This window comes from Triturus cristatus, chromosome 6 (genome assembly GCF_964204655.1).
Source record: "Triturus cristatus chromosome 6, aTriCri1.1, whole genome shotgun sequence".
In the NCBI taxonomy this organism is placed as follows: Eukaryota; Metazoa; Chordata; class Amphibia; order Caudata; family Salamandridae; genus Triturus; species Triturus cristatus.
The window spans coordinates 1,676,453,489-1,676,479,422 of NC_140589.1; the positions used below are offsets into that span (position 1 = coordinate 1,676,453,489).

Below are 25,934 nucleotides of genomic sequence, written 5' to 3' on the forward strand. Positions count from 1 at the left end.
AAGTTAGTAAATGAACAGAGAGAGAAAGAGAAAGAGAAAGAAAGACGGAGAGAAAGTGTGCGTGTGTGATAGAGAGAGAGAGAGCGAAAGAAAAAGAGCTGTGTGCAGCACTTCCTAATCCGAGGTATCAGAGAAGCTTTGCTGTAATTTATGCAAACACCCGGGCTTCGGGTTTCTGTGCACTTTACACCTACTGCGGAAAAGGTGCATTATAGACTCTGTCTTACTGCAAGAAGAGCAGTGATACACACAGAGAAGGCCTTCTTGGCGCCTCCTTCCTCACTACTCACCAGAGATTTCAATCCAACAAGCCAGCCGTAAAAACTAGAGCCTACCTCCCAGAGTCACTTGAAATATGCATGTATCAGAGCAGGCACATTTTTAATGTATTATCGTGTATTTTAAGAAACCCCACTCAAAACAAGCATTTGTAATGCAATAGGACTCGCATTTACGCAAGACCTATTGCATTGCAAATGGTAGTCATCATGGACAACGGGAAGGAGGGCGGGGGGAGGCACGGACAACGGGAGTGAGGGGGAGAAGGCACGGACAACGGGAGTGTGGGTTGGGGGAGAGGGGAAGAAGGCACGGACAACGGGAGTGCGGGCGGGGGGAGAAGGCACGGACAACAGGAGTGTGGGGAGGGCGTGAGAAGGCACGGACAACGGGAGGGTGGGGGGTGTAGAGAAGGCAGTAGGAGAACCTCATTAAAGAAAATAGTGCTCAGTCTAAATAGCACGTACCGTGTAACACTCGGAGTAAAGGGGCCAGTAGCCATGGGAGGATACAAATGATGACATGGCCGTTATAAGGAGAGACTAACAAGCCTATGAACGAATCCGAAGGCAGCATTTACAAAGGACAAAGACACAGCCAATGAAAAATATGGGCGGGGAAGTGGGCGGGGCTTCCCTCACGTACTGAACTACAGCAGATCTTCACCAGAGCAGCACTTGTGCGCTGACTCTAGGCTTGACCTAATAAAAGCAATGTCAACGTATGCCATTACTTATACCCACATAACCATGTCAATACTCATAAATGCAATGGCAATGAATGCATGATTTATGCATGTGCAACAGTGTTGATACTTACATATGCAATGTCAATGTATGTCATAATCCATGCAGGCATAACATTGTCAATACCAGTAGAAACAATGTCAATGTATGCCATGATCAAGACACGCATAACAATATCGGTAAAGACAATATCAATGTACCCTTTGACACCTGTGCGCACAATATTGAGGATGTCAGAAAAAATTATATCAATTGCTGCCACATTATTTCTGGAGTTCTAACAAACCTGCATCGTTGCTGTCGGATTCAACCAAGGTGACCTCCAAATCAACCCCAAGTCACATATGTGGTCAGACAGGCCTTGTGACCCTAACTTATGGTTATTGAGTGACAGGTCACAGATGGGGTCTCGCTTCTCCCAAAGACAAAAGTGCACTCAAGGTAAACCCTGATCGTTCCCACAGATAGACTGTTTCACCACAAACATTTCTGAGGAAATTGGCCCCAATGAAACATGTTTGGCCAGAGGCACGTGTTCACCAAAATTGCCGCAAAGCTAGACGTCACCTGTAGATAGAAACAATCAGCTAATCGGGACACAACATGGACACTTCACGAGGTGATCTCATGCTCCCACACCAGATATCTGGACACACACACACTGGCCCACACTAGCTCTTCCCCAAGGTAGAGAGCCATCTGTGTCCCTTATCAGATGACCAAAATTGTTATTCAGGACCATGATGCTTTTCAAGGTCCGTCAAAGTTTTATTGTGCCCACGAAATATATATAGGTGCGGCCCAAACTTCTGTACTTTGAAACTGTCTTCAGACACTTCCCTGTCGATACTCTCCCTGCTCCTGCATTTAATTAAACCAATGTGTTCCTGTTTTGCCAAGCACCTTTTAAATTTTCATTTATTTGAGGTAAAATCATATTTGAGCAACAAAATGAAGTTCATAATCTTAAGAATGGCTCTTAAAAATAAACAAGGTGCAAAATTGAGTTCCAAATCGTAATGCATGACTCTCATAGAAAACAAGAAGTGCAATTCTAGTTCTTTTCCAGGGTAGAGTGAAAGTGTTCCTCTGAATTCAAGAATGACTTGAAGCAGGAGAACAGGTTTACCAGACTTCTAACAACACAAAGTCCTGGCTGCAGCTTTCAAAATGGCTGCTGCCATCGGTCCACCCATAAAAGTCCAGTGTCTTCAAGGGACGTAGTCCTTCTTGCCATTACTCAGATAATTAACATAATGCGTCACTCTAAGATGCAATGTTTCTGTCCAGGTGTCACCCACACGCTGAACCCCTCTATTCACTTCAGCTTCTGAAGATATGTAAATTCAGGAGATTTAGAGTACTGTCTTGCACGGGTGCTTGACATAATGTACCCACTTTCCACACTGCATCCTGACCGCATAGCATACCTAACAATTGTGTTGAATGAATATGACCACTTTACCTCACAGGAGTAGCCAGTCTGTTCTCTTTTAGGCGCTTCCTCATAGATTTGTACATTTCCCTCAGTCATAAGTTCCAAGAGGCAAATAAGTTAGTAGAGCATTGTAGGAAGCTGGCTCTGTGTATATACTATACAAAATGAGGTATAGTGTGCACAGAGTCCAGTGGAACCCCAAAGGTAGGCAGAGGTAGAAGTGGATAGCACCTTACTATTTGTGGTAGTGCGGGCAAGCAGTAAGGTTTTATCAGAGGGTAGTGCTAAGTATTTGTTGTATACACTCAGGCAAGAAATGTCACACACTCAAAGACTGAAGTCAGACCAATTTGTTTGTATCAAAAATATTATTTAGATATTTTATTTCTAGAACCAAGCCAAGCCTGGTGCAGGTAAGTGAAATAATACTTTGCAAAATCTTATACTATAATTTACAGTTGAATGCAGGTTCAAATGCAGTTGTTTGAATTACAGGTAAATCAACAGTTCAAAATTACTTTTCAGTTACTTTACAGATTACTGTGCACGTTACTATTAGTTTACTTTTTAAGTTACGTTTGCTAATCAGTCTGATATTCCTAGATATCACATAGAGGCATTTCCAAGACAAAGGGTAAGTAAATCACTTTTAGTACATTTGCAGTTTTACAATGTTTCATACAAACCTACTCCACACTTACAAAGAATATTCAAGGAAAAGCAGTCAATGCAATCCTATAGGAGGAAATGGAATTATCGGTTTGCTGGTAAGTACCTTGTTGTGGGAGTTGGTATTCTGGGGTTAGAACCAGGGTTCCCTCAGGGTCAAGGATGCACGCTCAAAGCACCCTCCGCAGCACTAGGGTGGCCAGGTGCAGAGTGCTGAGGCCCAATGTTATCCAATGGGGGATAAGGGCCTCCGGTTGGTGGCTGCTCACGAGCAGGCCACAAGGTTGTGGGAGCAAAGCTCCTGGACTTCAGCTCAGGGCAAAGGGGGATCCAGTTCAGCACACAAGGTGCACCCACAGCTGCACAAATGGCGGCCGGGTGCAGGGTGCTGTTTTGGCGTCGGGTGCCCTGTTTTTATCAATGGGAGTTGCCGGTTTCGGATTTTGGCTGCAGGCTCGGTCCAGGAAGACTTCCGTGAGTAACCAACAGCTGGACAGGTAAGCTGGAGGGCTCGGGGACATAGGTGCATCTCGGGTTCTCTTCTCCATGGTGCAGGGCAGCTGGATGCAGGGGTGTCTTTTGAGGTCGGATTTCACCATAACGGGCCACTCTCGATTGGCGGGGTGTGGGGGGGAGGTCTCCGTCCAGAGGCTGCAGGCGACGTCGGGGAGTCCTGGAGGGGTCAACCCACAGTGGACTCGGACTCTAGAGCGCTGGGGGACCTTGCTGGGACCAGTGGTCCACCCGGATTCTGCCGTAGGCGTCGGGTGCAGTGGTAGTTCAAGGTGTCGGGTTTCTTTGTCCTCAGCAGGCACAGAGTCTGTCTTGGGAGATTGTTTTGAACAGAGCTGCTGTTCACAAGAGATCCGGTCTTTGTTGAAGGCAGTCAGTCCTCCCAGGAGTTCTGGAGGTCGCAGGCTGCAGTACAAGGCAACCTTTGGCGCAGGATCTCTGGAAAGTGCAGACGGGACGGTAGGGCTGGGGCCAAGTCAGTTCTTCTCTGCAGTCTCCTCTGCTGGGCGTCTTCTTTTGTCCTTCTTGGGTTGCGGGAATCTGCCTTCTCAGTTCAGGGCTGCTCCCTAAATACTGTATTGTGGGGTGTTTTAGGGGCCAATGGGCTACTGACCTTAGGGTGACTACACCCTTGGTGTCCTCACCCCACTTGGGGGAGTGGGCACAACCCCTAATCCTGATTGGAGAGTGCCTGCCATCTGCAAGATGGCAGGCACTGAAGAGTGGGGTTGGCAGAGCTGGGCACACCTTCTTGTAAATATATAAATAGACCACTCCCCCCCAGCGTGTAGGTTTTAATCCCTCTCTCTCTTTTCCACTCTCAGCTCAGTTTCCTCTGTTCATATCCCAAAACAAAATCGGGCCCCTTGCACTAAACTCCCAGTGCAGGTATTTACTTATTCCACCCCAACGTAGCAGGATGTAGCACATATACTTTATCTCAGAAAAATCATTTCTGGTATGCTGCAAAGGTGGTTTGTTCAATCAAAGATTTGTGTAATTTTTGGGTAATGGACACAAAAAGGAATACAAAGTATAATCTAAATGTATAGATCTGGTTTAAAATTGTAACTATAAACTTGAATAATCTACACTGTAAAATCATATGCCTCAAAATGTTACAGAAGTGAGAAAGAATGAAAGCAACTGAAACTACCACCTTCTCAGGCTGTTTTGCGACTTGCTGTGATGTCCAGCGATGGTCAGCCTCCTGGACACACCTAACAGAATGAGGGACATTTAGACACAATACATCTGTTGTCATTACTGTGAGTTGCTCACTAAGATTTGCAAAGGCTAATATAAGTGCTCCGATCAAGAAGCAGTACTCGTGTTCATTATATTTGGAAAACGATTTCTGACTTGAAAAAACTTCTGCTAGAAAGAATGACTTTTTATGAGACCTGATATACTGTTGCAAGACTTGGAAGTCTTGTGTGATTTGGAGATCTTTTTGGGCGACATTCTATAAAAATAAATCTTCCCTGCTTAACTGTCATCCCCATAGTGTTGTAGGGATGTGGGCATTTGGAGACCCTGCATGCTGAAATGCAGAATACAGATCAGATCAAAAAGACTAAGCCGCAAGCAGTGTCTCTTAAAGTTTAATGTGCCAAGGGCTCTCCTAGTAGTAAAAAGGGTTGGATCAAACTATCCAAATAAACAATACAGTGTATTGGTTAGGGATAATAATCCCACAAGGAGGGACAGGGGCTTGGGAGGTCCAGCACACAGGCCCCATGCGTTAGTGGTAAAACAAATGGAGTATGCTGTTCCTATGTGGGAATTGGAGGAAGAAAAGGAGGGGGGAGGAAAAAGGGGGAATGGAATGGTGGTTACAGCCAGGTGGTGAAAGAAGAATGCGTGATTGCAATGGGATAGCTCCAATAACGAGCAAGGGCCTCACACACCCCGAAGTGTGTCATGCTTCATCATAGGGCAACTCTACGTTGGGCCGGCAATGAAATCACCAGTGGGCCCTGCGAGGGGGCTCTTTGCTGGAGGTCTTTTCTGGTTGCCGTTGTGAAGCCAAAGGGTTTATTGAGGGGGCATATGTGTAGTGAGTAGAGGAGGGATAGTGTGAGTGTAGTTTAAAAATACCAAGGGCAGTTTATGCACTGGGTTCCTGTGCCACGAGTAAAAACACAGACTGTTAAATCATGGACTGGAGAGGGGAAATTATACCCGCTTCAGTTTAAATGAATGTGTAAGGTATGCAGGGGGTTGACTTGTTTCATGCCCTATACAGTCCAAGCGGATCTAAGCATTTCTACAGGACCTAAATATCCTCATCTACTCATAAGGGACAGCGTTGACTATATGAATAAAGGAAAGAAGTCACGTCCCCTAAGGTCTGAACTCTGGCTGTAGTCCTATTAATTGGTGAAAAACAAAAGGTTAGAGTAATTACCTTCTGGAAAAAGTCCTCAATAGGGGGGTTGATTAGCCCCAACCGGGCCAGGAAGATCACTAATTTAGCGAGGAAGACATTACTCAAGTCGAGTGTCTTCGGGAACAGGACCACACCCGCCTCTGGCTGTCACGGGTTGTTATGGATAATCATTATCTTTGGTGTTTATTTGCAATGCCATACCTACACTCTCAGCAGTTTATCAAGTGAAAAATCAATTAATTAGCATGTCTACACTGTGGTATTTTATTAGACACTGCACCCCAAGTCAGTGTGTCCAGAAAGGGATCTAAGGGCCTGATTTAGAATTTGACTGACGGGTTAATAATTCCGACTGTGAGGGGTAGCCCTTCTTCTCTATTACAAGCGCCGTAAGATATAGTGCATTTGTAATAAGGCAGACAGGATATCCATTAGAAATAGTTACCCATCTGCCAAACTCTAAATCAGGCCCTAAGTGGCCAAAGAGTAGTAGGAATTAGCATAAGGAGTCACACAACTAGAATAGTCTCATGGAAGAGAGCCACCCACATTCAGGTACCAATAGTTCAGGATGCCTTTGCTGTGATTCGGAGTGCCTTTGAGCATCTATTTGAATCTGCTGATATCCTGATAGATTGGGTGGCACTTCCAATCATATTGACTTCAAATATACTGAGTACTCGTGTGCAAGTTGATTGCAAAAAGTGAAACCTGTCCCCATTCCTGCTTTGGATGCCTCCAGCTTTACCTTTGGAGCTGTCAAACCCACCGAAGAGGACATCACCAATTTCCTTCAGGGATGGTCCATCAAGAGGTAGTAGGTTTCAAATTAATAAATGTGTTCCAATTTGAAATGATTCTAGAACGGATGTACTAGATAACAGAACTTAAACCGTCAAATAAGTGGTTTACCCAAAATGCAAGGTTTGTCTCTGGCTATTATAAAGAATTTTTCGTTATTGCTACCCTTAAAAAACCTCTCTGCCAGGAAAGATATATTCAGGACATTACACTGTTACATGACCTATTAACCATTACAGAAAGTCATTCAAAAACCTCCCCATAGGAATATTATAGACAGCTAATCGGACAAATCTGCGATGATTGGTATGCATACTGGTCTGGATGTCAAAGAGTGACATGCGTGTAAAAGGAGATAATAAAGAAAGATAATCTTTTTAAGAATGTTTTCTGAGAACATCTTCATGTTGCATGTCAAGATCACTTTTATGGGTCGATGGTCTGTTCCCCAGTAACGGTTACCCTCTTCTTGCCCTTCTTACCCATTTGTTCTCCTGCCATTCAGTTTTTAGCTTTGAAATATTTATATACAATCTTCCACTCGTGGCTCTCCAGATTCATAGGGTGGGTTGCAGGGCATCTTTGGACAATTGGAGCCCTTTTTGTCTTTCCGGGCTTTCTAGCTTGTTGATTTGGTTCCTTCCACTGCCCCCTCAACTCCTTCCCCATCAGCCAGTTCTCCATTGCTTCAAATCACGTCTTTCATAAAGATGTCTTCTCTACAATCAGGGCTCTGCTTCTCTATCCTGTTTATGCTTCCACACAGGGGTCACTAATTTCTGATTACTTTTATGTTAACCAGGTAGAGGTTTTTATATTTAATTAACAGTCTTTTATTTCCTCATTCTGAAAAAGTGAAGCAGACAAAGAATAGGCTCTTGTTCACTTCTAAGAAACCTCTGGATGCCTTACCCTTCACCAGTTTCTGTACAATACCCCTCAGAAATCCATAACAGGCCTTCCAGGTTGCCTTCCACAAATCATTCCCAGTCCAGTCCATCAGACACTTGCGGTCAAGAGGGTGTGAATCGTTCTGAAGGTGCTCATTAGTGTCCGTATCATCGAGACGTCCTGAGACATTTAGGAGCAGAGCAACTTGTAAGAGGCACTTGATGATTTCACCAGCACCAATAATCTGAACACCTGCTTCTGCAGTGCACGGGATGCATACCACTTCTCCTTCCTCATGCCCTTTCTCTCTTGCCATCTCCTTTTTGCTCAGTTACCATTTCCATGTCAAGTTATGGTTAAGCCTGGTTTGACACTTTACTCCTCATCATCAGTGTCCCATGTCCTTTCACCTCTCAGTTTGTCTGTTGCTTTTCCTGCCCATCCTGTTCTACCCTGCTTATTTTCCCCACATTCCGCTCTCCACCACACCCCCGTTGCTCTCCTGCCCCTCTGTGGTCACCGTGCTTGTTGCATATTGCTGCTTGGCAGTGCTTAGTTGCTCCCTTACCATCTGCTCCGCCATTATTTCTCACCTCACTCATGCTCCCCCATTGCTCCTCTGCCCATCCCCAACCTACGTCTTTTTTTAAATTTCAATTTGCTTCTTTTTTGAAGGGCCCAGAAGCTTCAATTTAGTAGTGGGTCTATTCTTTTTCTTAAAGGCATTTGTGTGCACTTTTTAAATATATTTTTTAATGTACTGCTCCGAGATAGGCATCTGCCATCTTAGAATGGTATTTTTTAATTTTGTTTTGCTGTCACAGCCATGAAGCATGCATGTATATGCGTGGTGACTAATGCACACATATACATCATCATGCTTGGGGTACCCCTTTTGTTTATCTTTTCCTTTTTGCAGAAGCTCTTTAGCGTTAGTAGCATTAGTAAGCCCAAAAGTTCAGCTAAAAACTTTCAAAGGTGAGACCTTTTGGCTTTGACATTGCTTGATCTTTCACTGGAATTACAACTGTGCTTTCACCAGCCTTTGTGCCCAGCATATTGGTGTCATTAACACCCATACCGGCATCTGTGAACTCTCAGCATCATTGAGGCTTTAATAAACTAAGCTCTCCAGGAAAAAACCTGCCAGCCTATTTACTAGACTACTGTTATTGGATAGTGAAATATGTCATTGCTGTTGTGTTGTATTCCACAGGTTTCTTTTTTCAATGTAATGCTTATTTAAATTCATTATTTTTCCTTTGAGGTTCAAAATGCTAAACAAATCAACAGTGCTCTTAAACAGCAATTGGAAGGCGGAATAGAAGAGTTTAAGCCACCAGAGGTAAAAAGTTTTTATACAAATCATGTACAATATGTTTAAAATGTGCCATGAAGTTATAACACTGCATTTGTCCTATGAATATGTGCCTGAGTCTGGACACAAGGTACTCCTTTGCACAGAGGAGGATCAAGTTATCTGCTCTTCCAAGCAACACATCACATTTATTGCAGCAAGGGACTCAAGAGGGCTGTTTGATTTTATGACACGATCATTGCAAATCTCCTGTGGCGTTATCTGGGTATCATTATTTGATCTGAGGGGGTCCTTTCTTCTCACTCAAAAAAAAGTATCTGTGATATCAGCTGCTCACTTCTCCATGTGTATGGCTGGTGGAATGGACGTCACGCTTACAATTATGCAGTACTTGGCACTTGTGACTAAGTAAAATATTGTTGTGGCATGGTCGCCTAATTCTCCAGTGACCCCACAGAATGGTCCGTGTGGCACAACCTACCGTGCCACAGCACTCCGTACTAAATTGTTTCTAATCCAGTCCTATTTTGACACACAACTACGAATCTCTTAGTCTCTGCTTTGTTCTTCTTGTAAGCTCCTGCCTGACCACTACTGTCTCACTAGTCCTAGGTATGGTGCTAAGCCTGAACAACAGGACAAGACTGTGTCCACTATCATGTTATTAAAGGTGGAGATGCAGGGCCCCTCAAAGTGCAGCAAAATATATAACACAGTACTCACTTGATTCTCCTCCCTTCAAGGTCATTGACAAGTCTGCACCAATACTCTAAAAGCGGAGCCGTAAAAGTAGCTGTGTGGGCTTAAACCCAGAATTTGGCTAGCTCTTTCCAACTTATTCTATGTAGATTTATGTTAATAGTGTATGCCCTTATTCATACTGAGAATACCCCTCTTCTTCCAATATTTTATGGTCAGGTGCTTCACTATAATCGGGAACGTATTGATGGCAAAATAGTATTTAAGCGTCTTTATCCAACAATTAAAAAAAAATTGCTATCTAGTAGGAAATGTGTCTCCTAGTGGTAACAGTTTCTTTGAGACCATCTGCATTAACCTATCCTGGACTTTAACTAGCTTAAGGCAACATCTAAATTGCAAAGATGGTTAGCAATTGGAAATCCAAAAATGTATCCTTGTTTTCTCCTTACCTGATTTAAACATTTCAAAGGAAATCACATGATCATTTACACACAAATCTCGAATAAAGAAAATGTTTGCATTCACTTATCATATAGCATCTGAATACCTCCTGGGAGCAGAGTGTTGGCTAGCAACAGTGAAGCTCAGATGAGAGAGTTTTTCAGGACATCGACGTCTAACCCTGTATATTATGCATAAACCCATTAATCTGTTATTTAAACAGAATTGTGTCCAGAGAAAATAGAGACACATACTTGTTAAAAATAAACGATGGAGCTGTCACTTGCATGTTAAGAATTTAAAAATAAGTGCACGGTTTTCAACATGTTAGCTCAGTAGCAAAGCTTTTTGAGTATATCTCCCATTTATGTTTGGGGTAGCAGTGCACTATTCCCTGAAAGAAGTATGAATGGACAATGGCTGATCTAGTATAATTTATTTGAAGGAATCAAGCTGATTCATCCTTAGGAATCGTAAATATGTTATGGTGCCCAAGGCAATTCTAGGTGACAGACTACCACATGACTGCAGCCACCACTGACGATAGCTACAATTTACCAAGCTTTCTAAAAGCTGCCTGTTCTGTTGAATAGTAAAATGACAGATTGACGACTGTGATATATTCTTAGAAAGTAATTTGGATACATTATTCATACCTCAACATTGGTTTTCCTGGTTGTCAAAAGACCTTTACATATATGACTGTTAGGTAACAGTCATATATGTAAAGGTCCTAGTACACTGGCTTCAAAATCTAACACACTCCATTTCTTGATTGTGAATTGTTCTTGTTTTTGGTGTAAAATGTCCTTAGTTTTTGATTACACTCCGGTTTTTCTACTGTTGTATCGCTGTTCGTGAAGTACAGCTTAATTTCTGGCCTGACGTAATTGATCATTTAACTGTTCTGTACAGCTATTTAATGATTCTGGGATATGAGGCAGATGGTCTAAAACCCCTGTCTTCTTTGAGGGTATATCACATTTTGAATCTTTAAGCTTTAATAAGCTATTTAAAAATCTTGCACAGAACGAAAACCAGCACACTAGATATGATTTTCAGCTAGCATGATTGCTTTCTGTTGAACTTCATTCTTCTTGGACTAGATAGTCTACTTTGCAGGTAATTTTTCTATGATTGTAAATGTAAATGTATGTGTCTTGTAAAGCGCACTGCTGCCCTGAGGCGTCCTGGCGCTGTAGACCGCTGGGGAACCCGTCCTGGCTATCCCTGTGAGATGGTCCCTCCAGGGTATCTCCAAGGTGAAAACAGGCATCCCTGGCGAATGTGGGGGGCCGTTGTGGAGATGAGGCAAGCTAATGCCCAGAGTCGCCGAGTGTGATCCCTGATTAGAGTAGGCACCGAAGCGAGAATTATCGAGTCCGCTGGCCCTGGTCCACGACCCTGCCGCGTTGGGGATTGAACCCTGGTCCCGGGCCGTCCTCTGCTTCTGGGTCTGCTTCCTCTAACCAGTGAGCCACACCTGTCCATTGTGTCATAGGCTTCTAGGGTGCACACTCTAGCATTGCCTAGAGTTCTAAAACAAATCAGAATTAAAATTAACGCACTGCTATTAAAATGTCTGTAGAACTTTGTCGATGGAAGGAACTGAGAAGATCTCCACTCCTATCTACAATGTGCCTTTAGTCAGCACACTCCCATATGGCTTCTCACTTTGTCAAACCTCAGCAATGTTGATCTACCCAAGCCATGCTCCTCAGGAGTCATTTGGGAAGAAAGCACATAACAAATATGATGACGAGCAAATTAGCCTTGTCCCATCATATGCACCCATACAGCGTAATTATTTGGCACAGAAAATAGTTATTATTCAATTAATAGCTTTGAGGCTCAGAAAGAACTGCTTACCAGCCTAAGCAATATTCACACCATAAGGCAGTAGGATCTCATTTGATCTAATCACACATATTGTGTTATTGTCAGTGCTGTTCACCATGTGAACCAGCCATCTGTCATGATTTTGCTGCCATTTGTGGTCTAATGTAGTAAATACCTGTGAATGATAAATGATGTGCCCACATCTTCTAAAACTGATTTTGTCATGGACATGTTTTACCGTCTGCGCATTAAAAGTTTGCAATTTTTGGTTACTGTCAAAGCTCATGTTCCATCTACATCTGCTCCAGCTGTTTTACGAAAGCGCCAACTGATTTTAGTATTGTGAAACAGAATGGATCTGATTTACCTTTCTTTTTCAGACCACATGTTGGTGAACAGATTCAGAAAATATCTGATATGTAAAACTCTGAAAAACACAACTTAAGATCATCTGACTGCGAAAACCTTAGGCCCTTTTATGTCGCTTTTCTCCCACCAAACCCCTTTTATTGATGGGCTACAATCACTTCAGGTTATTTAGCTTATTATACTGCTACTTGTAATAAATCATTTGGTATATCCATTTTCAACAATAGAACTTTAATAGTTTAGGGGCAAATTGTCTCTCATAGACTGGTCTGTTCTCCATAGGTCAAGGAAACCTGTTGTGCATTTTCAGTCAGATATATATATATATTCAGTAGATTGTTTCCCACACAATGTCATTTATAACAAGCTTAACTATACCATTGACAAGTCAAACATTGATACATTACTTAGCTTATGTAGCTAGACATATGAAGTGATAAGAACGTGAAGACCCATTTGTCTACTATCTATAGCTGACGGTATAGGGGAAAAAGTACAGCTATTATATTCCAGTATTTTGCTGCATTGATGCACCTCCAACTTAACCCACAGAGGTCCTTCCTGGGAGTTTCTCGCCATTAATAGTACAATATAATCATCTCATCGTGGTTCATCTCTCACGCCTCCCCCTTTCTTCTGTAACTTGTTTAGTATTGTGTTTTTGTTTTCTGCCTATTTCAGCAGATCAGCCAGATGCTGTTCAAATCTAGGAGTTCTGACAGATTTTCAATGCATATCTATAGATCTTTCAGTCAAAAGTGTTGCTAGATGCCTTATTCCTCTGATCCTATCATAAGATTTAATTATAATCAATGAAGAAGCCTTTTGTGAACAGCCTTTTAAAACTGGAAGATACAACTTTTTTTCATTAAGAGACCCCAGCAGTATACGTACATGTATCAAATCAATTGTCACTGTTTACCGCAAGGAGAGAACCAGGAAAGTTTAACATCAATCTTGATGGATATATTGAGGGAAATAAGCGCACAAGCAGCAAGGTCCGATACAAGCGAAAACTTCAACATATCCAAGGAGAGTACTAAAAAAAAAAAAAAAAAAAACAGTAGAGAAGCCTCAAATAAAGGAGAGCGACTCGTCAACCAACTGAACCTCTACCATGGAAATTCCACAGTCAACAGAAACAACAGATAGCCCCCTTGACAGTCAAGTCAAAAAGAATCTTGCTTTATCAAATCAGTCCTCTTGTGGGGATAATCCCGAAGCAACAGAAATAGCAGACAACGCCTTGGACAGACAAGCCTAGCGACCAGTCTGCAGAAAAATAGAGGACGAGGATAAGTTGGAGATCGTAGAAGCAAAGCTGGGGGTTACAAAAAAGGAAAAAAAGAGAGCAAGAAAAATGCTTAATAAAGGGAAATTAGCGCAACAAATGAAAATATGGCAATTGGTCCCTCAACACAAGAACGAAAGTCCTTCTAGTCAGGAGAACGTATATAAGGAGGATTCAGTAAGCAAGCAGCTCGGAAGCCCAGAACTAGTTTCTAAAAGGAAAGAGAATGCAATAGCCCCATTGTAACACAAGTTGGGTTTTGGAAGATTGCATGTCGCAAAATGGCAGTCAGCTACCTTAGAAGACTGACTCAGTTCAAAGGTTCATAGCAAATGGAAATCATTCAAATCAGTTAGTGTTTCTTCCTCATTACATCTCAAAAGGAAACTTTGATATCTTAAATGGAGGCATGTTCATTAAACTGATAAAAAAATAACGGATATAGCACATATTGAATCTATCAACCTGTCATAAGTTGAATTCAAATTTCACCCATTGCTGATTAACTGAGAGGCTACAGTAACAAGTTGATCTTCAGAAGAAATAGTAGATCACATCTTGATTCATCAGCATAGGTTCAAGTCCTGGGGGATAGAGCTACAAAGGATTGAGGTGGCATGCTATCCAGGGCCTCTTGTTCCTATAAAACAAAGAGAGGGATTGATCTTCAGGGGTGCTATTGGCGTGGGAACCAACCAAAAAGAGTATGAGAACCTAAAAATCACTCAACTGTTGAGCACGAATACCCAAAGAGGAAATGTACAAGTTACAAACAAGATAAATAGGGGAGCACACGATAAATAGACGGGGCCACTAAAACTCCACGGCCACACGCAATCCTCACAACACGTATAAATGCCCTCAAGAAAGTCCTAAAACTCTTAGCATCTACTCCTGGAACGCCCATGGGTTAGTAAACAACAGTCATGGATTTCCTCTTAAAACACGATATAATTTTGACGCAAGAAACGTGGAGTCTTAAACACCTGCCAATCTTAGATTATATGGATTTCCATATACCAGCAGTAAAATCAGCAATATTTAGCTATCCAAAGGGGGGTTTGTCTAACAAACTTGACTGGTCTATGGGAAAACAACCAATGGGGACTAAATGGATCCTTGTAATAAAATTGGATAATCGAAAGGCCAACATGATACCGACACAAATAATGTTAATAAATATCTAGATCTGAAAGAAACACGTTCGTTAAATTCCTCACCTTAGAATATCCCCAGGCGTCAGACTGGATCCGGAAGATTTTTCGTCAGCAATACCCCTTGCGCGTCGCTAGGCGTCGTCTGCGGGTCCGTCGTCGGCGTCGTGCGCCGGAATGACGTCGTCGGAGTACTTAGACGCCGCCCTCGCGCGCTGACGTCAGTTCTTCTTTTTTCCGCGCCAGTAAGCGCAGATCCGGGAGAGCTACCCCTTTAGTCAATTTTTGACTCACTTTTTTGATCCTTTTTGATCGTGTCTCGACACCGGTGCCGGTAGGATGCCTGGGTTTAAAGCCTGTACGGACTGTACCCGATTGATGTCGGTTACGGACCATCACCGCCGGTGCCTTTACTGCTTGGGCCTCGATCACGACGCGGAGTCGTGTTCGGACTGCAAGGCCCTGACCTCGAAGGCTAGACGGGAGCGTTCCCGTAAGCTTCTCGAGATTCGCCACTCGGCTCCGCGCGCCTCTCGATCCCGGTCCAGGAGGAGGTCCAAGGATCGGTCGCGGAGCCGCAGCCGACGTCACCATCGGTCGTCGGGATCCAAGTCTTCGGGTAAGTCGAAGCATTCCAAGAAGTCCAAGAGGCGACACCGCTCTTCGGACTCCCCTCACAGGTCGCGTGACTCGGCCGAGGGTCAGGGTGGTTCCACCCCCGCGGCTCCGGCGGAGCCGCAGGCGCCGCGCACGTCCCCATACCCCCCGGTCCCTGGGACTAACGCGACGCCGGCGGAAGTCAGTGCCTTCCTCTCGGCCATGAGGAACCTGGCTCCGCTGTCGGCGCCCGCTGGTGCGCCTTCGGGCCCCGCGGACCCGACTGGGCTGCCTTGCCTGCCGGTGGCTCCGGCCCCGGCGCCGTTGACGGCTCCGGCCTCGACGCCGCAAGCGCCCGAGGGACCCGTTCTCGAGTCCCGGTCGACCTCGTCACGCCTCCTCCGCCGGCGTCGACACCGGTACCACTGCCGACGTCGACTCCGCTCGACGTCGGGCCCCAGTTCAGTCCCACTCCGGACCCGGTGCCGGTCCGGCGTCGATGGACGCCGAGATCGGCGCCGCTAGAGACGCATTATGTCTACCGCCCGGCTCCGTTACTTTCTCCTCTATACCAGGAGTCGGATGATGGGGACAACTGGGAGGGATCCGAGGATCCTATGGCCGCTCAGGCTCAACTGTCACAGGACTGGGCAGATGAACTGGGGGAGGCCAGTGGCCTGGATACCTCTCCAGACACTGGATTTGTCTCTCCTCCGACTGTGGCTTCGGAGGAGGGCGCTGCTTTCTCTGTGGTGCTGCGCAAGGCAGCCGCAGCCCTTGGGCTCGAGCTGCCTGCCGTGGCTGTGAGGACTAACGTCCTTACTGAGGTGCTTCAGTCTGCAGCAAGCTCCACTGAGCCTCTGCTGCAATTCAATGAGGCCCTCATTGACGTTCTGCAGGGCACCTGGTCCAAGCCCTCCACAGTTCCTCCTGTGGACAGGAACGTCGCCAGGCGCCACCGCCCTGCTCCGGGCGACCCCAGTTTTCTGTCCCAACACCCTACCCCTGAGAGCCTGGTTATCCAGGCCTCCACCTCCCAATCCTCTTTCCCGACCGCCCCGCCGGACCGGGATTCCAAGAGACTAGAACAGTTCGGCAAGAAGCTGTTCTCTTCCCTTAGTTTGGGCCTGCGGTCTTTATACACCGCTTGTCTCTTGGACCGTTATTCCCACTCTCTGTGGGATTCGGTGGAGGACGCGCTGCCCCTGTGTCCGGAGGATGTCCGGACACGACTTACCCAGGCTCTGGCCGATGGGAGGGATGCCGCGCGACATGCTATACGTTGTGGGCTTGACACCACGGACTCGCTGGGTAGGGCCATTTCCACCACAGTGGCGCTTAGACGTCACGCCTGGCTGCGGTCCACGTCATTTTCGGGCGATGTCCAGAGCACTCTCATGGACATGCCGTTTGATGGCACTCGCCTGTTTGGCGAGAAAGCGGACAGTGCGCTGAACCGCTTTAAGGACTCCCGGGCTACGGCCAAGTCCTTGGGCCTCTCGGCCCCGCGGTCGCAATCTTCCGCTTTTCGCCCCTTTCGTGGCCAAGGAAGGGGTGCCTCCTCACGTGCGCCTAGCCATCAGCCGCAGAACCAACCTGCGCGCGGTCGCGGACGTGGTTTCCGCCGAGGCGGTTCTGGAGGACGACGAGGTCAGCCCACATCCACCCCGGCAGCATCCGCCTCAAAACCTTCCTAGTCCGAGCTTTCAGGCCCATTCCACGCCAGTGGGCGGCAGAGTTCGCCATCACCTGCTCCACTGGCGGTCCATCACATCGGACAGGTGGGTGCTGAAAATCGTCCGAAGGGGCTACTCTCTCCCCTTCGAGATGACCCCTCCAGCCATGCCACCGCAGCACCACCGTATCTCGGGGGATCATTTGAATCTTCTCCACGAGGAAGTTTCGGCCCTCTTGGCCAAGGGGGCCGTCGAGCGTGTTCCGAGTCCAGAAGTAGGTCGTGGTTGTTATTCCCACTACTTTCTGGTTCCCAAGAAGGGCAAAGGGGGCCTACGCCCTATCTCGGAACTCCGGAACGTCAATGCCTTCCTCCAGAAGGAAAGGTTCAAGATGTTGACTTTGGCTCAGGTTCTAGCTGCCCTAGACCCCGGAGACTGGATGGTAGCGTTGGACTTGCAGGACGTATATTTCCACATTCCCGTCCTGCCGGCCCACCGGCGTTACCTGCGGTTCACGGTGGGCCAAGAGCACTTTCAGTTTACCGTGCTCCCCTTCGGCCTCACCAGTGCCCCTCGGGTGTTCACGAAAGTGATGGCGGTGGTCGCAGCTCATCTGCGCAGATCAGGGGTTCCAGTCTTCCCCTATCTCGACGACTGGTTGTTGAAGGAGGGCTCGCCCCAGGCAGTCGTCTCCCACCTCCAGACTACGGCGGATCTCCTGCATTTGCTGGGGTTTTCCATCAACGTGCCGAAGTCACACCTGAGTCCCTCTCAGAAGCTCCTTTTCATCGGAGCGGTTCTCGATTCGGCGCAGTTCCGGGTCTATCCACCGGAACAGCGTGTCCGGGATATACAGGCCCTGATTCCCATCTTTCGGCCGCTATCCTGGGTTTCGGTCAGGCTAGTGTTGCGGCTTCTGGGGCTGATGGCCTCCTGCATCCTACTAGTGCATCACGCCAGGCGGCGCATGCGGGCTCTGCAGTGGGACCTGAAGTTTCAGTGGGCCCAGCATCACGGCAACCTGTCCGACCATGTCTTGATCTCGGAGGGCACTGCACAGCAGTTGCAGTGGTGGCTCACGGACCGCGATTGGGTCATGGGCAGAAGCCTCTCCCTTCCCCAACCGGAGCATGTCGTAGTGACGGATGCGTCCCTCCTGGGATGGGGTGGCCATATGGGAGAGGCGGAGATCAGAGGCCTCTGGTCTCCGGCGGAGTCTCGTCTCCACATCAACCTGTTGGAGTTGAGAGCGATCCGACTTGCACTGAAAGCCTTCCTTCCCTCTGTCCGGGAAAGTGTTGTGCAGGTGTTCACGGACAACACCACCGCCATGTGGTATTGCAACAAACAGGGCGGGGTGGGGTCGTGGACCCTTTGTCAGGAGGCCCTGCGCCTCTGGACGTGGCTGGAACACCAGGGCGTCACCCTAGTGGTTCAACATCTGGCGGGCACTCTGAACGCCAGAGCAGACGAACTCAGCCGCCGGTGCATGATGGATCACGAATGGCGTCTGAACTCCGAAGTGGCGCAAGGTCTCTTTCAGCAGTGGGGAGAGCCTTGGTTAGATCTATTCGCCACCGAAGAGAACGTGCAATGTCAGCAGTTCTGCGCGTTGGAATTTCCAAGGCGGCACTCGCTCGGCGACGCTTTTCATCGCGAGTGGAGTTGCGGTCTGTTGTACGCCTTTCCGCCTATACCACTTCTGCCCAGAGTGCTGAAGAAGATCAGGCACGACCGGGCCCAAGTCATCTTGGTATCTCCGGATTGGGCACGAAGGTACTGGTATCCCGAGCTACTCAGTATGTTGACCGATCCTCCGATACGTCTGCCCCTTCGGGAGGATCTTCTGTCGCAGCAGCAGGGGACGGTCCTCCACCCGAACCTGTCCAGCCTCCACCTCCATGCGTGGAGATTGAGCGGCGGCAGTTGATACCATTTGACTTGCCTCCTGAAGTCTGTGATATCATTCTGGCAGCCAGGCGTCCCTCCACAAAGACGGTATACGCCTGCCGGTGGAACAAATTTGTGGCATGGTGCACAGCAAAGGCTGTGGATCCCCTTTCCGCCCCTCTTTCTGAGGTTCTCCTCTTTCTTCTTTCTTTGGCCCGGCAGGGCTCTGCCCTGGGCACCCTGAAAGGTTATCTTGCTGCCATCTCTGCCTTCTTGCGGCTTCCTGATCAGCCTTCTCTTTTCAAGTCCCCTGTGGTTACACGCTTTCTAAAAGGCATTACTCACACGTTCCCTCCTGTCCCTTTTGTAATGCCTCAGTGGGACTTGAATCTTGTTCTCACTTTTCTAATGTGTGCTCCCTTTGAGCCTCTTCATACTTGTCCTCTTCGTCTGCTGATGCTTAAGACTGCTTTTCTGGTAGCCATCACCTCGGCTAGACGGGTGAGTGAGCTCCAGGCTTTATCATCAAAGCCTCCTTTTCTGTCTGTTCATCCGGACAAGGTGGTCCTTCGGCCTCGTCCCTCCTTTCTTCCGAAAGTGGTGACTCCATTTCATCTTGGGCAGTCTGTCACCTTGCCCACCTTCTTTCCGCCTCCGCATCCTTCCAAAGTGGAAGAGAGGCTCCACCGTCTGGACCCAAAACGTGCGCTCTCCTTTTATTTGGACCGCACAAAGCAGTTCCGGGTGGACGACCAACTTTTCGTTGGATACGTGGTTGCTAAGAAGGGGAAAGCTGTGCACAAACGGACCATCTCTCGGTGGGTCGTTTTGTGCATCAAAATTTGTTACTCTTTGGCAAAAAAGGACCCTCCTGTTGGGCTGCGCGCCCACTCCACTCGGGCCACAGCGGCTACTACTGCTTTGGGACGGGGTGTCCCTTTGCAGGACATTTGTCAAGCGGCGACGTGGGCTTCGCTACACACGTTTGCCAGGCATGACTGTCTTGACAGCCAAGTCCGGAGGGAAGGCTTCTTTGGCCGTTCTGTCCTCCAGGACTCTCTGGTGTGATCTTGGTTCGCAGACCCACCACCGGGGATGGTATTGCTTGGGTATCTATTCTAAGGTGAGGAATCTAACTAACGTTTTTCTTTCAGATGAACAAGTTACTTACCTTCGGTAACGATGTATCTGTAAGAAACATTAGTTAGTTAGATTCCTCACCGACCCACCCATCCTCCCCGTTCTGCGAACTGACATCTAGGGTTAAGGTTGTCCTTTTCAGGCCCCTAGATTTTATTTTTGGCACCAGTGTCGGTCTTTGCATGGCTCTGCGTTCCTGGCGCGGAAGGCTATGTACAAGAACTGACGTCAGCGCGCGAGGGCGGCGTCTAAGTACTCCGACGTCATTCCGGCGCACGACGCCGACGACGGACGCGGAGCCGCAGACGACGCCTAGCGACGCGCAAGGGGTATTGCTGACGAAAAATCTTCCGGGTCCAGTCTGACGCCTGGGGATATTCTAAGGTGAGGAATCTAACTAACTAATGTTTCTTACAGATACATCGTTACCGAAGGTAAGTAACTTGTTCACCCATCCAAGAAGAGTGACCAAAGCGGCGCACATGAATATCCTGATTAAATTGATAAAAACAATGCAGAGACAACATGTGCAAGCACAGTTCATTATTACAGGTGATTTAAACACAAATTTATGCGAAAACGTCAGGAACCCTCATCAATTGGGTAACATATTCAGAAGTCAGCTAGAATCTCTAGGGTTAAAACATTAAAATGGAAACACCAGAGGATTTTCCTGCATCAGTCACCTTTCTGAGTTGGGAATAAGAGCTCAACAATCGACCACACGTTAGTGTGCGAAAATGTAAGGTCTCAGAGGCATACATTCCAAATAATTCAACGCACGGAGAGTGATCATTTCCCACAATCAATACATTTGGAACAAAGGTTTGCCTGTCTGATGGCACCCAACGATTTAATCACCACGCCCTTCGAGTGTAATCTTAAAACTTTGAGATGGGGAGGAAAAGGGATAGAGAAAGTAATGGCTGAAGTATATCTTCAAGCAGGTTCAAAAGAAGAAATTGAGAAGGGGACAGGGATGCAAGAAAATCGACTATTTGTAAATGGGGAAAGACTAAAGGCTTGGGTCTCCTTACTAGCTGTCTTACTGGAAAACTTCCCATATAAAGGGAAGCAAGCACACCATATTTCACACAGGAAGTACATTCCGGTGAACAGACACCAATCCACGTACTGTATGAAATTAGAAAAGCAAAAATGCCAAATTTTGCAAAAAAATTAGAATAGTCGCAAAGCGGCTAAGACGCAGAGGAATACTAAATAAACGTAAGCTTAAAAAACGAAGAGCTCAATATAAGAAAAGCTGCCGCGAAAAACAAAAATAAATCACCACGCTCTTATTTGAAACAAACTGCTCGTGGCGAGTAAACACCAAACGGGAAAGAATTTTGGCAAGTGATAAACGTTCTGACGCACGGAAAATCCAGACATCATACCGTAGGTATCAACGCAGAAAACATGGGTGGCCCATAAGCAAGCAATGTACAAAGAACCAGAGTTTAAACTAAAAACAGACAGTCGTGATATTATAACTGTAAAGAGAAGGGGCTTGTTAACAGCTACACAGCCTCAGGAACTCAAGAAAAAAACATCACGAATAAGGAACATCAAAGCAAAAATATCCTTGAACTTACAGAAATAGACCAATTAACAAAAATCATAAAGAAACTAAAAACAGAAGGTGCAGCAGGCCCAAACGGTATATCAAGTGCTCTCTTTAAGGGAGAAGCTTCGTACTGGGTAGATTATTTCACCCCATTTTTCAAGGTGATAATTCTGACAAACAGAATCCCCGAATCATATAGGGGGAAGTATTTTTCAACCAATCTTTAAAGGTGGCAATCCATCACAGCCCAGCAATTATAAACGTATTGCTTTAATATACGTTGAAGTTCAGCTATATGCTAAGCTATATGCCACTAGCCTGCTAGAACACCTCAAAAAATGGTCATATAACAATAAATAATTACCTCAGTCCCAAACTGGGTTCAGGGTAGGGGAAGGCACACTAACTAACCTTTCAACTCTAACGCTACTAACTGAAAATGCCAAACAACATATCAAGCGGATGTTCGCCTGCTTTGTGGACCTAAAGTCAGAATTCGATTGTGTGCCACGAAAACACTTACGGGGAAAATTAGCAACGTGGGGCCTTCCTAACAACTTATTGAATGCCTTCATAGAACTGTACACTGATACCTGGACTCAGGTGAAAATAGGTGACAGCAGTTGCGTAACAAAGAAAATAGCCACCCACAATGGTTTAAAACGGGAAACCTCGTTTACATCGCGGTGTTTACACCGCAATACCTTTCCAACGCGGGTATTACAACGCAAGTCATTACAATGACTTGCGCTGGATGGCGCTCTAACCTAAGGAATAGTATGATTTACTATTCCAACACCTTCCCTACTGAACGTAGACTGGAGTTGGAATAATAAATCATACAAGTCCAGCGCCCTCCAGCGCAAGTCGTTGTAACGATTTGCGTTGTAATGCCTGTGTTGTAACTGTATCGTGGTGTAAACACATTGATGTAACGTCGTATATATTCTTAAAACAGGGGTGTGTGTTAGCCCCAAGCCTCTTTAATTTGTATTTATCTGACCTTTAAGAAGCACTCACTAAAGCTAACCGCCATCCTCCAACGTTACCCAAAGAAGAAATTAGGTGTGCCTGAAGTACGCTGACGATATAGTGCTTCTTAGCCAAAGCCCAATTGGGCTTCAACGCAGCATGAGTACACTTGCTAAGTATATGGATCAGCACAGGTTAGAACTAGATTTACGTGTGGTTTCTGGGCGGGAAAAAAGTCGAGGTTGTTGCCTCTTACAAATATCTGTGGTTTAAAATCGAGAGAAAACTGAGTTATAAGCATCAGCTTTTAGCAATGAGGGCTAAAGCCCAAAATCTCATATACGGCTTCAGTTTACTAAAAAAGAAAGGAAGCTGTCTATCCTGCAGTCACTTATTATCCGTTATGTCGGCACAGTTAATGCCTTCCATCACATATGGTAGCAAAATCATGATGGGTCGCGAGATCTCAATCCTACACAACATACAAACAAAGGTTTATAAAAACGCCTTCCTCATTCAGCAATCGGCATCACCGGCTCAAGTCCGACTAGAGTTTGGTTTGACCAATCAAACATTCCGGAGTAAAATAAATTTGTTATTCAAGCATGGGGAAACAGGCCCTCAACAAAGCGTTACATCTGTCAACAAAACTCCTGTCTAATATAACAGATGAAAACCACTTATTACAAAACTGTCATGCTTGAACGGTGATTATGTCATATGGTACCAGGAAACCTCAGGATTATTTCTTAGTGCATTTCTCAACAATTTAAAAAAAACAATTCATGAATTTATGCTTTGGTATGTGGGAAACAAAGGATCTGATCCCCTCCTGGAAAGCCCAGCACCATAATCAAGACTGCAGATTATGCAATTACAAACATGAATCCTTATCACGTATTTTCTGTGCATGCCCGAAGTTATTAAAAGAAAGAAAGATACCTTTGAAAGAAATTTTAATTAATATGAACATACGATCCTGCAGCGAAGCTGTAACCACCTGGTTAGGTGGGTCTTCGATTCCTCTGGTCTGCAGGGGGATGAAATTCATAAATATGTATCTAAAGTAATTAGGAAGAGTTCCAGAAGAAAATCAAACAATCTAATATACAGTTTTATGATGGAGATGGACTTTACGATGAGGAAGATGTTAGGCTTGCAGCACTTTATGGACAATATAAGCTGGTCTGTATTTTATTAAGTGTAGAACAATGAACAAAGATTTTTATACTTTTTATTAATGTTTTTACAGGACTTTTTAAGTAAAGTAAACAAAATTATACGGTGTAAGGGTTTTAAAAAACCGAACATTTAAATACATTTGACTTGACTTGAAAACATCTTTTTCCGTCCTAAAAAAATAATCAAAGAGAGTGAGTGAAATGGTGAAAGATATCCTGTTTATTCATAAGTACATAAAGTAACCAGGCTCAGAAGTTTCCTCTGTCTCAGTGGGCTTCGTTTGAGTCCATCTAACCATGTCCTAAGTTAGAAATTACTTTGTGGGTCTAATCTTTATCTTACCTGCCTGCAAAGCTCTTTATCTAATGCTCGGTGCTTAAATATTCACAAAGTATTTTAGAAATTGCTTTGTTCCCCACTGGTGCGATACACAGCCTACTCCCCTCTGCTAGTTCTGGTTTAGGCTTGTCTGGCTTTCGCATATCTTGTGCATCATATATTCTGCTGAGCATAAGGGGGTTGCAGGCAGTCTCTCCCTTTTGCGAACAAAGCTCTTGCCCCCTTCCTCCTTGGCATGACTCCTAGTCCATTCAGCAGGCTTGCTCTCAGTAGAGACGTCAAAGTACTAACTCTGTTGGATTTATTCATTCGTAAGACCTCTATAGGAAACTGGAATTTTGTTGCAGTTGTCCGCCACCAGTTTTTGCACCATTTGTGACTACTAGATTTTTGACTCTGACAGTGCACTGAGGCCTGCTAACTAGACCCCTGTGCCAGTGCTCTATCCCTAAAACAATTTGAAGTCTAATTGTAACCCATTTGTCAAGAACTTTGGCACACCTTTAAGTCCCTAGTGTAGGAAAGCCTTCCATCTGACACAGACACCTAGCCGCAGATTCCTTACCTTTGAATTTCCCAGGTATCAGACTGGATCAGGAAGATTTTTCTACGAGCAATACCCCTGCACGCCGATAGGTGGCGTCGGTCAGCTCCATGTGACGTTGGCAGCATTGTCTGCGGCATCTTGACATCCACATCACCTATAAAGGCATCACCGCAGCGTGCTAACGTTAGTTCTTTTCTTTCTGCACAAGCCAGCGCAGATCTGTGAAGAGAGCTACCCTCTGTCACTTTTTGACTGGCTTTTTTCGACATTTTGTCAACCCCTATTTTTGGTGTGTAGGTTTTTTTCCATGTCCAAGAAGGCTTCTGGGTTCAAGCCGTACAGTGCCTGTCACCGAGCCATATCGATGATGGACCCTCACCTGGATTGTCTGTGCCTGTAGCGTGAACACGACTCAGTCGTGCTCCGAATACTGGGCCATGGCTCTGAAAGCTTTGAGTGAGCTGTCCCTAAAGCTCGTGCTCTGCACCACGTCGTTCTCCTTGGAGGTCTCGTTCATGGTCTTGGTCGAGAGGAAGGTCCTGGCCCTGCTCCGTGAGTCCTAAGTCTTTGTCCTCCCACTGAAAGTCGTCAAATCGGCCAGGTAAGAAGCCAAGGAAATATAAGAATTTTAAGCGTGCTTCGACTTTTCCCTGTGTGTCAGCTGACGCGATCAGAAGTCTCGGCGGTCCCAGGATGCTTGTTTCCAGTCCAGGGAGGACATGGCTTGGCAGTTCGGTCTGGACTGTTCCCTTGAGGCACCGGGTCAAGACTGATTTGCATATAGCTTTGTCTGAACTGGGGTGGCAGGGTGAACGATGATGGATTCAACCAGTGGCGGCTGGTGACATTTGAAAGTGGTGACCGTAAAATAATTGTTGTACTGCACTTAGGGGGTTTGGGGGAGTCCCCCCCCCCCCCCCTCCCCCGAGAAAAGTTTGAAAAAGGAGTGGACAAATGGTGCATTTTCAAGCAAATTTGAGAAATTAACATAATAATAATACATTTATGGCGTAACACATGAAGTCAAGTTGGAATAAAGTAATTAGCAGTAGCAATGAGAAGTAGACCTTAAAAAATGTCAAATAAATTACAGCATGGGTTTTAGTGAAATGTAAGGTGTAATATAATTACTTTCTCAAGTAAATAAGTGCATGGCACACATACTTTGAGATGGGGAGGCA

At 45.8% G+C, this 25,934-nt stretch overlaps 1 protein-coding gene across 1 annotated transcript in view; it reads left to right on the top strand.

Moving 5' to 3' along the window:
• Nucleotides 1-25,934, top strand: part of RCOR3 (REST corepressor 3) — a 372,673-nt gene that overhangs the window by 217,935 nt on the left and 128,804 nt on the right. The window contains exon 12 of the mRNA XM_085612842.1: nucleotides 8,997-9,074. Within this exon, the coding sequence (XP_085468968.1) occupies nucleotides 8,997-9,074 (78 nt within the window). The remainder of the gene's footprint in view (nucleotides 1-8,996; nucleotides 9,075-25,934) is intronic.